The sequence below is a fragment of the Cyrtonyx montezumae genome, unplaced genomic scaffold (genome assembly GCF_038088225.1).
Source record: "Cyrtonyx montezumae isolate F1298 unplaced genomic scaffold, pur_monq_1.0 scaffold_2, whole genome shotgun sequence".
Classification (NCBI taxonomy): Eukaryota; Metazoa; Chordata; class Aves; order Galliformes; family Odontophoridae; genus Cyrtonyx; species Cyrtonyx montezumae.
In genome coordinates, this window is record NW_027071936.1 from 53,816,513 (window position 1) to 53,832,538 (window position 16,026).

The 16,026-nt window shown below is 40.1% G+C and overlaps 2 protein-coding genes across 2 annotated transcripts in view; one reads left to right on the plus strand and one right to left on the minus strand.

Moving 5' to 3' along the window:
- Positions 1 to 13,027, plus strand: part of FAM184B (family with sequence similarity 184 member B) — a 37,071-nt gene extending 24,044 nt beyond the window's left edge. The window contains exons 4-11 of the mRNA XM_065735733.1: positions 203 to 415; positions 1,631 to 1,784; positions 2,912 to 3,024; positions 3,434 to 3,618; positions 7,718 to 7,835; positions 7,991 to 8,095; positions 8,679 to 8,884; positions 12,727 to 13,027. Coding sequence (XP_065591805.1) covers positions 203 to 415; positions 1,631 to 1,784; positions 2,912 to 3,024; positions 3,434 to 3,618; positions 7,718 to 7,835; positions 7,991 to 8,095; positions 8,679 to 8,884; positions 12,727 to 12,817 — 1,185 coding nt within the window. The 3' untranslated portion in view covers positions 12,818 to 13,027. The remainder of the gene's footprint in view (positions 1 to 202; positions 416 to 1,630; positions 1,785 to 2,911; positions 3,025 to 3,433; positions 3,619 to 7,717; positions 7,836 to 7,990; positions 8,096 to 8,678; positions 8,885 to 12,726) is intronic.
- A 1,052-nt stretch (positions 13,028 to 14,079) lies between these two features.
- Positions 14,080 to 15,819, minus strand: MED28 (mediator complex subunit 28). Its single transcript, XM_065735765.1, has 4 exons — positions 15,648 to 15,819; positions 15,498 to 15,564; positions 14,915 to 15,027; positions 14,080 to 14,328 (listed from the first exon to the last, which is right to left on the minus strand). The coding sequence occupies exons 1-4, from the start codon at positions 15,804 to 15,806 to the stop codon at positions 14,131 to 14,133; spliced, it is 537 nt and encodes a 178-aa protein (XP_065591837.1). The 5' UTR covers positions 15,807 to 15,819; the 3' UTR covers positions 14,080 to 14,130.
- Between the last annotated feature and the right edge of the window lie 207 nt (positions 15,820 to 16,026).

Consider the following 16,026-nt stretch of genomic DNA (forward strand, 5'->3'; position numbering starts at 1 on the left):
TAAAACCATTCTGAATTACTGTATTAGCCATCTGGAAAAAGTCACTTAGCTCCATTCTTCACTGAAGCAGAGGGCTCATTGCATGAAACAAGCATCTTGCTGTTTTTCATGGAGCAACGCAAGATCATAGAATGTACTCAAATCTATATAATTCTTCTCCATTATGAATGTAGCCATTAACCCTTTTGTGATTTTCTGGTAGGTGGTTCAGCTGAAGCAGATATTAGACCAACAAGCAGACAATTTCAAGGAGTCACTGAAGAAACACAACCTACAATCCAGCAAAGAAAAGGAGAAGCTTTTGCAGGATCTTCAGAACTCCATTAAAGAAAATGAAAATGTTAAACTACAGCTGGAGGCATCACATCAGAAAGTCTTAAAAATGTTGGAGAAAAACAAAAAACAGGAGCTCAAGGTCAGTTTATGAGATAGATACTAGTAAAAAAAAAAATACGTGTGGGCTAAACTGTGTTAGCAACCCCTGTGTATAGCTCAGTTGTTACCTGCCATCTTATGTTGCCACTGTGGCACATAATGAATTATTCTTTGAGTTTGAAACTTTTTGTTATCTTAAGGGTTGTTTTTTGTTGCTGTTGCTTTTTGTTGGTGGTGGTCTTGTTTTCGTTTTAACTTTCTTTTTCTGAGATCACAGAATCAGTGAGATTATTTCCATAAAATAATGTATCCTAGTCTACATAGGATGAATGCGTGCTCTTCTTGCTGTGCTAGAAGAGGAATTCTTAAGTGTTTGTTAACAGGACTCACTTCTATTACTTTTCATCTATTATTCATTTATACATAAAAAGTATAAAAGAAGTATAGTATGCTTGTATAATAATGTGTATTGGCTTAGATGCTTTCAATTAATGAATTCTATAAATAAATAACGAAAGTTTCTAAAGGTTTGAGGGGATTTATTTCAGTGACAAAATGTTAATACAATATAATGAGGTACTGAAGGAAATTGTTGTTCAAGTGAGAAAAAAAAAGCTTAAATCTACATCTGATTGTAGCATGGAGTTAAATGGAGTTAGTATGTGTCTTTTTGTATATTACATTAGGGAAAGCCTTTTATAATGTATTTGGTAAAACCACCCTGAAAAATGATGTCTCGTTTACTTATTCAGAATAATATTCAGAATAAAATCCCAGCATTATCAGACCAAGCTGAAGGTAGTAGCTGGTAAAAATTCAACTGGTAATAGGAGCTTGTTTTGCACTACAGAGCAACTACTTCAGCAGTGTATCAGCAGCACTTCCAGTGACAATGGGAAGTTCTGTCCAAGAAAGATTAAATGAAAGATAGAAGCCTTTATCTGACAGTGTGATAAGTAATGGTGTACAGGTCAAATTTTGGGCTTTCTAGTGCCAAATAAGCATGTTGATATTATTTCATGATGTACAACAAATCTAGTAGATATTGTGATAATTTATCTTGTCCCTAGTAAGTTTTCTTTTTCATCTTCTGGTCATTTTTATTGTTCTGTCGATGAAATGTCATGTAAAATGATTATGAAAATAATGAAGTTCTGCAATGAAAGACCAGATTCATCTAGGTATTGCAAGTAACACCAACAGAGTGTTAAATAGGCTCCAACTACTTTGTATTTTGGGCGTGCTTTGCTTACAGGAGGCAGAAGAGCGCTTGAAAAAGGAATTTAATGAGACTTTCAAGATCCAACATCAGTCTCATAGGCTGGAAATGCAAACCTTGGAAGAGAGAGCAAAGAAAGAATTACAGGATGAGCTTGAGCAGATACAGAAGCAGCAAACTCTGTTGCTAGGTATAATGTCTTATGGCATACACAGCTCCTACTGCTTGATGATATGCTGAGAAGTGCTGGCATTCCTCCCATTCATTTTCCTTTCCATTTTCCGGATCACCTCCTTTCCTGTACCCTACACTTCCAGCAAAACACACTTAACCTTTGTTTGTTAGCCTCGCTCTGCTGTCAGCAGTTTGTATACAACATCCAAGTATGCATTAACAGATGTATTAAGTATGTATGTCTCGTTTTTCTATCTGGAGAATTATTATATATGATTCAAGTCTTTTCTGTTGAGTTCAGCAGTAGAGATCTGTGGCTCCATACATGTTGTTTATTCAGTTTGGAAAGTTCCCTGAATAGTTCAGATCTAAACAGAACACTGCAATATGAGAACACGTAATATCTTCAGGTCTGTACTCTGGTTATTAAAGCTCATTTATAAAATGCTTTTCAACCTAGAGAGAATAATTTAAAAGTAGTTTAAGTATAAAAAGGATATGTTCTTGCTTTTTTTTTTTTTCAGTCATTCAAATTTATTAGATCTGTTGCTCTCTAAAGTTAATACATTCATATATAATTTATGTTCTGCTGCTTCAAGGAAAATTTTAAGAATGAGGGAAGCAACCATCTTTCCCTTTGTACTTCATCCATACTGAAACTTGTACACAACCTACAAAATAGCAGCACATGACAGATCTGCTTATTTATGTGTTGCATTTTGATAACACACACACAGCTCTCAGACTGCATTATGGCCTTATGTATAACAGAAGTGGACTTAGCAGTGAAGCTCAGGAGTGCTGCAGTTAAGTCCAAGGTTAGATGAACCAGTTACAGTGATTTGGTCTGAAAAACAGCTGACACAGACCTTTCTTCTCTGATTCCAGAGAAGATGCTGAGTTGTTGCAGTTGTAGCTCTGCATCTTTGTGCCACTGCTTAGTTGAGTTGACTATTGATAGGTTTGGCTTTTACCGGACAGGTTGTTTCTTTTTCTTTATATTACTGTTTATTATACCTAATGGCACCAAGAGACAAAGCAAAATGTAATGTATTAAAGTTTGTGTCAACATTGTCTATATATATCTCCCTCAGCCACCTGGCTTCTGACTGCCCTGATTATCATCTCTCTGGTTGTTGTTAGGATCTCTAAGAGTGGAAATTTCTGAGCAACAGACATCATGCACTAATCTCAAAAAACAAATAGAAGAGCTCCAAATGGAGCTGAGAAGTGTGAGGACCTTGAAGAAGCAACAGGCAAGAATCTAGTTCCTACTTCATTATCACATTGTGTTATCTGAAAGCAGTAGTATCACTTTTATCTCTCCAGTCATAATAAAAGTCTCTTGCAGAAATACAGTCAGTTTCCTTTCTTCGTATCACACTTAAAAATGTTAACCTTGTTTATCAAATTTTCCCTAAGGGCAGACTTTTTCCGTTTAAAGATCTGAATCTTCAACACAAGTAAATGAATGAATGTTACAAAAAAATGTATTTTATGGATAATATAATGCATGTTTAGGGAAATGTAATCACAGACTTTTTTTCATGTGCATTCATGTAGAATTGATAAATCAGTTCACTCAAAATCAGTGCACACAAGTCCAGTGTGATCTTCAGGATAAATAATAAGAGGCTATGAATAATTAATTTATGTTTTGCTTAGGAAGGAAGTAGCCAGAGCCAGATCAGATCTCTTCATGATGAACTGGAAAAATGTCAAAGTGAAATTTCTAAGCTCAAGAAAGAGAACTTACTTTTGAAGGACACAATGGAACTACTCAGTACTGAGTTGGAGACACAGAAGCAAGAAGCTGCACAGCTTCAGGATAAGGAGAGACAACACAAAAGGTTTGCCTTAAATTCATACTTGACACTGCTATCTAGAGAGTCTATAACTGAAGCTAGCATTAGAGATGTTCTAACTCTGATGTCAGAAATTCTGCTTTTCTCAAGTACTAATTTTGCTTGTAGATGCTGGGGAATTTTGCAAAAGCAGTGGAATCATATTCTTTTTTCCAACCATACTAAAAGCACTTCAAGTAATTGTTCAGTTGTGCATTACAGAGGAATTTGTCCAGTGTGGCCCCACAGGAGTGACCTGAGAAAAACTGCATAATGCTGGCCATGTTTAAAAAGGACTGGAAACTGTAAACCCCAAAGTCATTCAAGGTCTGTTTAAAAAAAAAAAAAAAACAACGTAGAAGTCTCTGAGAATTAATGTCAGTTTTTTAAACCCATTCTCTGTAGCTGAAATTCATGTGTTGCTATCTGTAAAGGGAATACTTAATGCCATATGTACTCTTTGAGACTGTTATGGCTGTAGCAGCCAGCTTTGCCCGGCAGGATGAGGGCAGTCATAGCAGATACTGACAGACCCTCTGTGCTCATGGAAGCCTGGAACTGTAATGTGCTCTCAGGGCACAGAAGGGCAAGTTTGCCTTTCTTTGTAAAACATGGACTGCATCCTGTTAGCATCCTTAACCACAGGCTCAGAGTATGCATTGTGTTGCAGTAGTAGCAGTGTCCCCATGTCCTCACAGGGAACTGGAGTACATACTTTTAAAATAAGAGATGAGATTGCAGTTGTCCCATGCATTCATATGGCTATAGAATCATTTGAAGTTTCTGGGTCATAGTATTTAACACACTCTCTTTGCAAAGAAATTGATGGATCTGGCACATGAGTACTTTTCAATTCATTTCTGCGGTTGCGTAGAATGCGTGGTCCTGACTACTTCAGCTGTATATATAAAAGGATTTCTGAGGAGTATATCCTTAAAATAAGCTTTTAAATTATCTGTTTCATAGTCTAGAGAAATGCACTCAAGGGATGTCTCTCTGCAGGCTGTCAGAGTGGACAAAGTAATTCTATTGCTGTCTAGCAGTCAGTGGGTATTTAAAGACTGAGAAAGTTTTTTCCTTTGCACTCTTTGGAGAGATACTTGAAAGTGACTTTCATTTTAATCTTTTGAAACAAGATCAACAGAAAGAATTGCAACCAGTTTCATCAGTGCCCTGCAGCTACCTTGGAGGAATTGAGAGCTTCTGTTCATGAAGAGAAGAATTAGCCACATGTCAGTGATGAGGTCTAAAAGGCCTCAAATGGTAAAGCTGCTGGGCTGGAGGATAACCTTTACAGGGGTTAGATAATGGAGCTCTACTGTAGTAAACAGAAGCAGCGTTAATGGAAATTATGTAACAAGAAATCCTTCAAATAAGAGGAGAAAATCAAAGAGCTCAAATGGTCCAAGGCATCTGATTCTGGCTCCTCAGAGATTAACCCATAGAAAATGTGGAATGTTAGCCTGCAAGTCTTGTTTTGCTTTTGCAGGGCCAGTAATTTGAGTAAGGCAATAGTTAAATTGGTGAGCACATAAAAATAGCAGCTTTTTACTGTAACTTTAGCAACAGCGACCTTAAGTTATATAGGTGTTTCTGCTCATTGTGGCTTTTTGTCTGCACGTGACAAATTTTTGGAGCCAATTATTTAAAATTAACATTGCTACTGTTGCCAACTAGGTGCAGCCAGTTATCTGCTTGAAGTAATCTTTTCTGTTATCCTGAGTCGTGAAAATTCCACCTCAGGGACAAAAACATTCTATAAGGATTGGGATCAGAAGAGTCAAAGTTTTTTTATGGGAAGAGAAAACAAGTCCCGAAAATGAAAAAGTTTCTCTAGGATATAACAAAACATTAGCAAACAGAGGTCAGGAAGATGCCATGATTCTTCAGTAATGTATTTTGCTTTGGGGTTTGGTATCAAAAAGCAATGTTATGGCTGGGCTTGAAAAAGTATCAGACATTTTTTAGTTTTCAATTGCTAGTGCAAATGCAATAACAGTATCTTTCAAAATAGGTTGTCTGTTAAAGACAAACATTGTAAAGGCATTTCTATTATGTTTCTTGCATTCACTTCTTTAAATTTATGTTTAGAATGATGGTAGGCATTATTAACTATTTCTAGGAGGATGCTATGATGGGATGAAGAATAGCATCAAAACCTCATCTTAAAATCTCAGAGATTTCAAAATAATTTTACTTAATAAAAGTTCCTAGAATATTTTGTCACATTTGACCATTAGGATTAATGTATGAACTAACCATGGACAGAATGCCAATAATATCATATAAAAAACTTCCTCCACTTCATGGAGCTTGAAGTACAAGTGCTTCTTCTCTAAATAACTTGTCTCTCTCATTGTTAGTGTGGTTCAGCCTCAGACTGCAAGAGATGTGATAAGTCAGGTCAGTCAGCAGAAGCCCCAGTTGCTGCACTGTTAGCTGGCTTTCTAGTCACCAAAAGACCTGAAAACTGCATGTTTTCATCAATGATATTAAATTAGTATTAAAACATAAGAATTCAGACATTTTAATATTAATGAAATAAATTGATGAAATGAAAGATTGTAGACCTCAAAATGAAACATAAAAAAAAAGAACTGGATGTACTAAAACAAAATCACCAGAAGAAAGTCAAAACTGTTATCTGATTTCAACAGCACTCAGGCACATCTCTAAGCAAAGTTTCTCCTTAGAAGTTGGGTGTGTCATTGAAGTAAGCTGTGACTCATAGAGGCAACGAATTCTGTTTTTAATTATAATTATTCCTACTGTATATACATATTTAAATGACTTACGGGTAGAATACAGTGAGCACAGAAGTAGAAGTGTGTAGGGTTTTCCTTTCCAAACGCAAATACAGATACATTGTGATAAATGGAATGCTGTTTAAAGGAAACCACTATGCAGTTTTACAATAATAAATTAAACCCTGCACTTAGCATCTTACAATTTTATGATGTGTAAAATCATCTTTGTCACAGGTGCTACCAGAGGCCTTGATTCATTGTCTTGCACTTAATTCTGTTCAGCACAACAGCACCCTTGAGCTTTAAGCTCTTGCTCACTTTCACTCCCTTGCAAATTTCTCAGGATATTCTTAAACTGCAGTCCCCACTATATGGTGTAAATGGATGCATTTTGCAGCCTTCTCTGGAAGGAAGTAGTTCTGTGGTTCTTCAGGCTGTACACTAGAGACCTCCCACTAATAGTCTTTGTTTTTGACCTTGTTATTTATTCAAGTCTCAGCTGTGCAGCATAACTCCAGCAGAGAGACCTACTTGTAAGTAGGCAGGTCTTTGAACATTTATATGCTCATATCTAAACTGTGAGATACTAAATCAAAAGGATAATACTGTTTTTTTTTTTTTGTATGCTCAAAATTTTTCCTCTCACAAAAAAAAAAAAAAAGTGGTTTGTATTCTGTAATAAGCCTCACTGTATGCAGATGAAATTCATGGCACTCAGTTTCCTGAGCAGCAAAATTCATAAACTTGGCTGATGAAATAGTCAGTTGTTTTTTCATGGGTGAATCAAACATACATTTCCACACCATCTTTAAGAAGCTGTAAATTTTGATTTGAATATTTTTCCTTGAATAAGGTATTTACAGAGCAGAAATCACACTACAGGCTTTGTCTTAGAGGGTTCACTAAAGCAGCAGACCATCCAAACCTCTCTTTTAATGAAAATTATAGGAAGTTTGTGTTTCTGAGGCCTCAGCCAAATATGGTTGGGATTAGCCTGTAGATTCTAAAATTATTGGGTCAGAAAGAGAACAAATAGATGGATGCAGATATGAATAGATTGAGGGATACAGATTTTTCTCATTAGTAAACTAGATAAGCAATATGATGTGCAAGTTTAATTAGTATTTTACTGGGGATGGATTTTACACTGGGTAGGCAATTTAGTTTGGAACTCAACAGCATTCCGTATTTATATATAGTCTACATGTAGATGCCCATTTTTGAAAGTACTGTTCTATTGAGAAGAGTCCTAATTATGCCTCTGTATTTTAGTCATGTAATTTAAACTACAGCTCAGGTGTCTCTTGAACCTGACCTAAGGAAAATTTTAGTTGGTCTGCGTTCTTCCTTCGGCACAGACTTAAAAAATTAGAAGAAAACACAAGAAAACCGGAGTCCAGACCAGAAGATATACACCTTATAAGCTGCCTGCAAGATAAACTAAGTGAGAGAGAAGAAATTATTAAGCAGCTGGTGGTAAGATATCCTTTTATATTTACTACGTACATATTTTTGGTATCTGTTCAAGGACAATGTTTCACGCATTGCTTCAGATACTTTCTCTCTGCACTCCAATTCTTTGATGTAAATATGTTTACACACCAAAGAGACATAAATTTCTTTTCCATCAGGAAGGAAGAAGATTTCAGCATTCACTTTTAGCCAACACCGAATCTTACAGAAACCGATCTTTTTCTTTCACCCCTAATCCAGGATGTTTGACTCCTTCTATAAAGGTAAGATAGGTAATTCAATTAAAATTACAGATCACGATATTTTCCTTCTATTTGAATCATACAAATAACCAGGACAGTAATGGTCCTCTTAATTTTCCATGGTAATGTTATTCCGTAGAATTCTTCCAGTAGGCTGACCTGTAAGCAGATTCTGAGTACAACTTGTACCTGTGCACTTCTGCTGAGTTTAAGTTTTTAAGCAAATACAAAGCAGTAGACCCCTAATCAGCTTAGTCTTCCACTGGGTTAAGCACAGCTATTGACTGCAAGTCATTGGAAGTTACTTCGATATTGTATGTATCAAGAAAGATTATAAATTTTGGTTTGTGCTACTTGTCCTTGGTCAGCACCTAACTGAGCTCTGTGTATATCTAAAATGAAATCAAATATGCAAGTTGTTTTAATCAGACTACCTAAGCCCATGGATGCTCACAGCATACCCTGAGAATGTATTCTAAATTAGAGAAAGTTGGGAAACTTCATTTTTGGATGATCCTCCCAAATTGACTAGGGATGAGGTATTGTTTTTACACTATAGTGTGAAAAATGTGTGCGTGATACAGTTTTCTTTTATGATAAAAAGCAGCAGAAGAGACCAGTTGAGGTGCCCAGTCGTGTTGTCAGTGTACCAAATTTAGCTTCCTACGCAAAGAGCTTTTTGAGTGGTGACCTGAGATCAAAAAGAAGTGCTCCTCAAATAACAAAATCAGCAAGCTTAGACCGGAGTCCTGGATGCCTCAGAGTGAGCTCTCCAACAGCACAAACCTCAGACAGCAGCACTGACACAAGGTATTTGTCTGTTTTGATGTGATTTCAAAGAATTTCAGTGAATTTGTATTCTGAATCTTGTAGACACATTACACATCTGGAAGTAAAAGGTGATGCAAGATTCCTGTCCACTACTGAAGATCAATTTTCTTCAGAACTTAACTGCAAATGTGGACTCTTATAACTGCCCAGCAGAGTTTATCATTGCAAGCCTGCCAGATATAGGGGGATAAATGCTGCAAATATTTGAGCATGATTAATAATGAACGTGCCTGTTTAAAACTTTGAGTACCTGTAAAGGCAAAGAGACTAGTGCAAACAAGGAGATGTTACAATAGGATGGAAAGATGAATGCTCACTCATCTCCAAGGATCTAGGCTCACAGGGAAAGAACTCCAGAGGAGAGATCTCCAACAAGAGATTCTTCCTCAGTGGCACTCAGCCCTTTAATGAGGTCTAAGAGGGGTTGAGCCTGCCTCCAACCCTTCCGGTCACACAGGTGAATCACTTTCACTTGTGCTTCCAGGGCTGACTGGGTTTTTCCTTCAGGTCTCAATCAGTGGTTCAGCCTGTGACTCAACAGTCCCTATACAGAACCTATTAGTAATTCTCTTAAATATGTGTTTCTTACTTTTGTTTCCTTGCTCTGCACCTGGTTGATGTAGATGAACTTTTGTATGAGGAGATGTTTGAAGGAACCTAGGCAAAGGGTTCAGAAATGTAAAAACTGATTAGCTGATACTTAGTGGTCTTCCAGTGTCACGTGTCAAGTGTCAAGATCTTCTGCTGTTCTTGATTTCAAACAACTTCTTAGTTTAGTGGTTTTGTGCTGAAAAGCTTATATTTATTCAGATTTACAAGCTATTATTAAATAATGTTTAGGATTTTCCAAACATAAATTAACTCTAAGAAAGAGTTAAAAATTTATGTATTTAATGTTATAAAGTTACAGTGATATATAAAAGTAACCACTACACTTAAGGACAAAAGTCAGCCTTCCCATCTACATCCTAGTGGACGGTAATTACCCTTCACATTGAATGCTGCGGTGTTCTTTCCTGGAAGGCAGATGGTGCTGATTCCTGCCAAAGACAGTAACACGGGGTGCTGGCTTGGATCCAGCTTGGCAATTTCTACATCTTAAAGAGGAAAGAACTCTGTGTCATACCAGATGACTGCCAAGGCAAATTGGATTTGTATTTTAAAGGGAAGTACATAGGGACATTAAGAGTAGCTTGGCTGCTTCTTATTCTTTTAAATCAATCAGTCATGAATTGGCTTGGCAGGATGTCATGGGATAAAGCCCTGTAGGGAAGAGGGGCCCTATAAAGCTGTCTGTATTTGAGGATCATCTTGTCCAACCCATACATCCCAAGAAAGAGAAAGGTAGGCAAGAATGCCAAGAGGCCTCTGTGGGTCAGCAAGGAACTCCTGGACTTGCTTCACCATAGAAAGGAAGTCTATAGGCAGAGGAAGCAGGAACAGGTTACCTAGGAGGACTAAAAAAAACATTGTCTAAGCAGCCAGGGACCAGGCTACAAAACCTAAAACCTAGATAGAATTTGATCTTAGAATTGAGCCAGGGATATAAAGGGGAACAAGATGTAATCGTACAGATGATAAAAGGAAGGCTAGGGAAGATGAAGGCCTTCTTTCTGGAAGGAAAAAGGAGATGTGGTCACAAGAGATATGGAGAAAGCTGGTGTGCTTGATGGCTTCTTTGTCTCGATCTTCACTGGCAAAGGCTCTGTCCACACTGCCCAAGTTGCAGAAAGCAAAAGTAAAAACTGGGAGAGGGAAGATCTGCCCACTGTAGGTGAAGATCAGGTTTGAGACCATCTAAAGAACCTGAAGGTACACATGTGCATGGGACCTGATGAGATCCATCCACAGGTTCTGAGGTAAACTGGCAGATGGAGTACCTATCTGCTGTCCATCATATTTGAAAGAACATGGTAGTCTGGTGGAGTTCCCATTGGCTGGAGAAGGGGAAGCATAACCTCCATTTTCAAGAAGGGAAAAAAGGAAGAACCAGAGAACCACAGGCAAATCAGTCTAATCTCTGTGCCTGGCAAGATCATAGAGCAGATCCTCTGGAAATCCCTACTAAGGTACACGGAAAATAAAGATGAGGTGATTAGAGAGAACCAACCTGGTTTCACCAAGGGCAAGCTGTGCCTGACAAACTTGGTGACCTTTTATGATGGAGTTACAGTGTCAGTAGGCAAAGGAAGAGCAACTGATGTCATCTACCCAGACTTCTACAAAACATTTGACACTGTGCTGCTTAACATCCCAGTCACCAAATTGGAGGAAAATGAGTGTGATGGATGGACCTCTCACTGGATAAGGAGTTGGCTGGATAGTCACACTCAGAGAGTTGTGGTCAGTGGCTCAATTTCCAAGTGGAGACTGGTGATGAGTAACATTCCTCAGGGATCATTGCTGCAAACAGAGCTATTCAGCGTCGTTATAGATGACGTGGACAGTGAGACTGAGTGCATCTTCAGCCAGTTGGCAGATGGCACCAAGCTGAGTGGTGCAGTTGACATGCTAGAGAGAAAGGATGCCCTCCAAAGGGACCTGGACAGGCCTGAGGTGGGCCCATGCCTATCTCTTCAAGTCCAACAAGGCCAAGGGCAAGGTTTTGCACCTGTGTTGGAGCAGTCCCAAGCACAGGTACAGGTTGGGCAGAGAATGGCTTGAGAGCAGCCCTGAGGAGAAAGATTTGGGGGTGTCGGTTGATGAAAGATTCAACTTGAGCAAGCAATTTGTGCTTGCAGCCCAGATGGCCAACAGTATCCTGTGTTGCATCAGGAGAATTGTGACCAGCAAGCTGAGGGAAGCGATTCTGCCCCTCTATTCTGCTCTTGTGAGGCCCCACCTGGAGTACTGAGTCCAGTTCTGGGGCCCCCAACAGAAGAAGGACATTACATTGTTGGAGTGGGTCCAGAGGATGGCTACAAAGATGATCTGAGGGGTGGAGCACCTCCCCTATAAGGACAGACCGAGAGAGCTGGGGCTCTTCAGCCTGGAGAAGGTTCTGGGGGGGCCTTATAGCAGCCTTCCAGTACCTGAAGGGAGCCTACAGTAAAGCTGGGGACAGACGTTTTAGAGGGGCATGGAGTGACAGAACAAAGGGAAGTGGCTTTATATTGAGAGAGTGGATTTAAACCAGAAATCAGAAATAAATCCTTTACTGTGAGTGGTAAGACACTAGAATGGGTTGCCCAGAGGTTGTGGATGACCCCTCCCTGGAGGTGTTCAAGGCCAGGCTGGATGGGGCTTTGAGCAGCCTGGTTTAGTGGGAGGTGTCCCTGCCTGTAACAGGGGAGATGGAACTAGATGATGTGAACTACGATGTGAACTCATAGGTGCTATTGTAAACCAAGGGAAATCAACAAAAATGTAAAAAAACAAAAAAACCTTGATTCCTGAAAATCAAGGATTATGTAATAAGATCAATTATAGACACCAGTTATCATTAAGATAAATTATTTTTTCAGTTCCAAATAACAATTCTGTCCAAATTTTTAATTGTATTTTTAAGTGATCTGCAGCTGCCATTTTCACAAAACTTCCTTTTATTATATTTCTGAGATGTCAAGAACTACACTCAAACATTCCTCCATCACTGCTTAGCTCTTATTCACTCTCCTTTGTCTTAATACCCATGCTATTAGCTCAGTTTGTGTCTAGCTAGCACAGATCCCACTATGTAGCAAACTCCCTTTGGCCTCACGCAGTTCATGTGAACACGGATCCATTCATTGGATTCTCACATTTTTCTGAGGAAAAAAACCCACACAATATTAAGTACTGGTAAGAATGTAAGCAATTCTAATATTTCTTTGTTTGCACAGGATACGTGGCAGTGAACCACCACAAACCAAAGATGAACAAAAACAAGACCCTGAGCATCAAGAATGGTTTACCAAATACTTCTCATTTTAAAGGAAATCATTTACATACTCCTCAAAATTACCAGAAAAGCTGTTTTTGGTTAGGGGATGTAATCTAGTAAGTTTTACAACAGGAGGTACTGAAATAATTTCCAAGGAAATCCTTAGGAATGACAGCACTGTCTTATGTCTGATTACAATGGAGTCACAGGCATGGATTTCAGCAAAATGCATTTTTTTCAATAATCTCTGTTTAAAAAAAAAAAAAAGCAGAATTCTTAATACTGCCATGTGAAATGACTTCTTATTCAAGAGAATGTGCCACCCCACACTTACATTAAATATGCAGTGTGTTGTAATGTCCTCTTACACTGACTCCAGCTGAAGATGTGATTTCTCTAGGTTTATATCCTTGCTTCATCAGCTGTTTTTCTGCATGCTAATGCAATTTTGTTTTAAATTGCTTTTTTGTTAAACTTGTTTTATGCTGAGCAGCATGTGATACACATCCAAGAATAGCAAGCTTATAGCAAGCTGTTATAGAAATATTGTCTGTTTTGCTTAATGAACTGTTTTGTACAGTATTGTCATGTAATGTTCCTGCTGCACTTGAACACATGTAGCAATCAATCAGACTGATGAATCAGGATAGCTTGTAAGTACAAACATTAAAACTTGCTTGTAAGTGACCAATTTTCACAGCTTGCAGAGCAGTGCTGTTATGCTGAAGCATGAGTCAGACTGGTACACTCAGGAGTTACACATTTATGGGAACTGCGTACATTGTCCCCATATTGTTCTTATGCTGTGGGCTGATGACTGAACATCAAACCATAGTAACCAACTTACTGCTGGGGAGGAATGGTGCTATTCATAAAAAAGGCACCTGAAAGTGAATTAACTTTCAGGTAATTCCTCAACAAACATGGGGAGGGAATTGTCCAACTAGCAGTCTACATTTATAGGCTAGGATGGCTTGTCTGCAACTGCTGAAGGACCTGAATCCCAGATTACTCCTCAGCTTTATGAATGTTGCTCATGCAGAGGCATCCATCTATCCTAAAAAGAACCTCTGTGTGTATTTGCATCATATCAGCAAGATACAATCAGGGGAAAACTAAGAGCACTCTTTCCAGAAGGAACAGGATGTATTCTGGAGCACACACTTCTACCAGAATGCACTGTGAACAGCTCTGTGTACTTCCAATTTAAACATAAAACCAAGGCTGTTTTGTTTTGTTCTTTTTTCTCCAAAAAAAGAGTTTATTTAACTTAATTTGTACTACAAATATGAACAGTTAGAATTACACGATATAAAAAGCATATGAAGTAATGAGACCATCACATAGATTTAGCTGCGTAAATTCACGTTGGCTTCATTGGAGCAGGAATATTAGCAGATGCCTGTTCCAGGTATGCTAGTGGGCCCTGGGGCATTTCTGCAGGCTTTTTGTGTTGTATGCTGATATCTTCCAGGACCTGTTGCCAGTGCCGCAGTTTACTCAAATGCTTCTGAATTAATGCTTCCTTTCTTTGTAGTTCATTTCTTAACTCTGAAATGTCCTGTGGGTGAAAAAAAAAAACAGGTAACAGGAAATAAGACAGTATTGCAAGGAATAACAAAGAGCCTCATTTAACGTGCATGTAACTTTTAAACTTGACTTGTCAAGCTGGTCTTCTAGAGATTGTGCTTAAGGCCCTGAGAAAACACTAGGTCACATTTCAGAGAAGTTCCAGCTAAATACCAGGAAGAACTCATGTGCATCATGGGTGATGAAGTACAGGCTGCAGTCTCCTTCCATGGATATACTCAGGCCAGCTGGACACAATCGCGGGTTGTGTGCACCAGGGGACTCTGCTTGAGCACAAAACCTCCTGAGGTCCCTTCCAACCTCAACCACACTGTGATTGTTATTCCTAGCAAAGCCTATCTCTGTTTCTTCGGGTGAATCAACACTATTTGTGCCCCCATCCCCCTTCCCAAGGTTTGTGCTGACAGCCACATTTTACAACCTTCAGGTATGGCATCTCAGTGAGAAAACCACATTGCCAATGAGGCAATCTAGCTGCAGTGCTGCACAGCGCATCTGATCTAGCACAGCACAGGTAAACCCATTTAGCATACCTCTGTAATTATAACATAGCGTACCTCTTTAATTACTTGTTCTGGTTTCTGGACTGACAGCTGCAGTCTTTTTTGTAGAAAAAAGCATTCAGTCTGCCTTGCGACATCCAGAAATTTCTGGATGCACTGATCAACACCTATAGGTAGAAAGGCAAGAGGGAACAACAGGAAAGGTTCACAAAGTCTTCACAGACCCATAGTGGCATTTGAGTACGTGCTGTTAAAAATACCTTTTACAATACCATTTAGAGAAAAATATGATGCTCAACTAAAAGGGATTTCTGGTACGTGTTTCTAGAACAAGGCTCTATAAACTCTATAACTTCCACAGTCTATAGCTCTCCGTATAAAACACCGCTTTTGAAGGTGCAAGAAAACCATTTTTTTCCCCACTAGGCGCTTTATCGAGTTTTATACGATGCCAAAGAGCGACAAAATAATTCGCGGATCGTGGCTGGAAAGGAAACCTTCCCAGTGAGCCCAAGAGCCAGGCTCAGCCTAAGGCCTGAAGTACGTGCCTGTTGACACTGATGCGCCCCTCCGCACCACGGCCATCCCACCCGCTCACGTGACCTGAGCCCCCAGGCCCGGCCCCGGCAGCGCTCACCGGTGCGGATCTCCTCCTGGTCGGTGCCGTTCACGTAGTCCTGGCTGACCAAGGAGGCGAAGCAGGCCTGCGGGGAGGGAAGCGCGGAGGTGAGGGCGCGGCGCGGGACGGACCCCCGCCCGGCCGCAGGCAGCTCCGCCCGCGCCGCACCTCGAAGGACGCTTCCAGCTCGTCCACCAACGTGTTGTTGGCATTGCGGGGTCCCGGCGGAGGCGGGATGAGGCCGGCCGGGCCGGGCCCGCCTGGAGCTCCTGGAGGCGGCGGTCCCGGCGGTTGATTGGCGAACATCCCGCCCAGCGCGCCCGCCATGGCGCACGGCTGCGGCACTGCGCACGCGCGCGGCTAAGGCGGGCGGTGCCTCAGGGGCGGTCCCTTGGCGGGGACGACGGCAGCGAAGGACGGGCAGCGGGGCGGGGCTGCCCAGCCGGCACACAGCCCCGGCACGCAGGTAAGCTGCGGCTTCTCTTGGCAAACGCCTTCCGGGCTTTGCGGTTTCTATCCGGCTGGCCCGCCGCATATCTGGAAACCG

What these genes read in the sequence shown, in the direction of transcription:
- MED28 (XM_065735765.1), bottom strand. Translation starts at nt 15,806, where the DNA reads ATGGCGGGCGCGCTGGGCGGGATGTTCGCCAATCAACCGCCGGGACCG. An exon ending in CCAGGAGGAGATCCGCACCG is followed by an intron (nt 15,028 to 15,497) that starts GTGAGCGCTGCC and finishes TTCTACCTATAG; the next exon opens with GTGTTGATCAGTGCATCCAG. An exon ending in CAGAACAAGTAATTAAAGAG is followed by an intron (nt 14,329 to 14,914) that starts GTACGCTATGTT and finishes TTTCACCCACAG; the next exon opens with GACATTTCAGAGTTAAGAAA.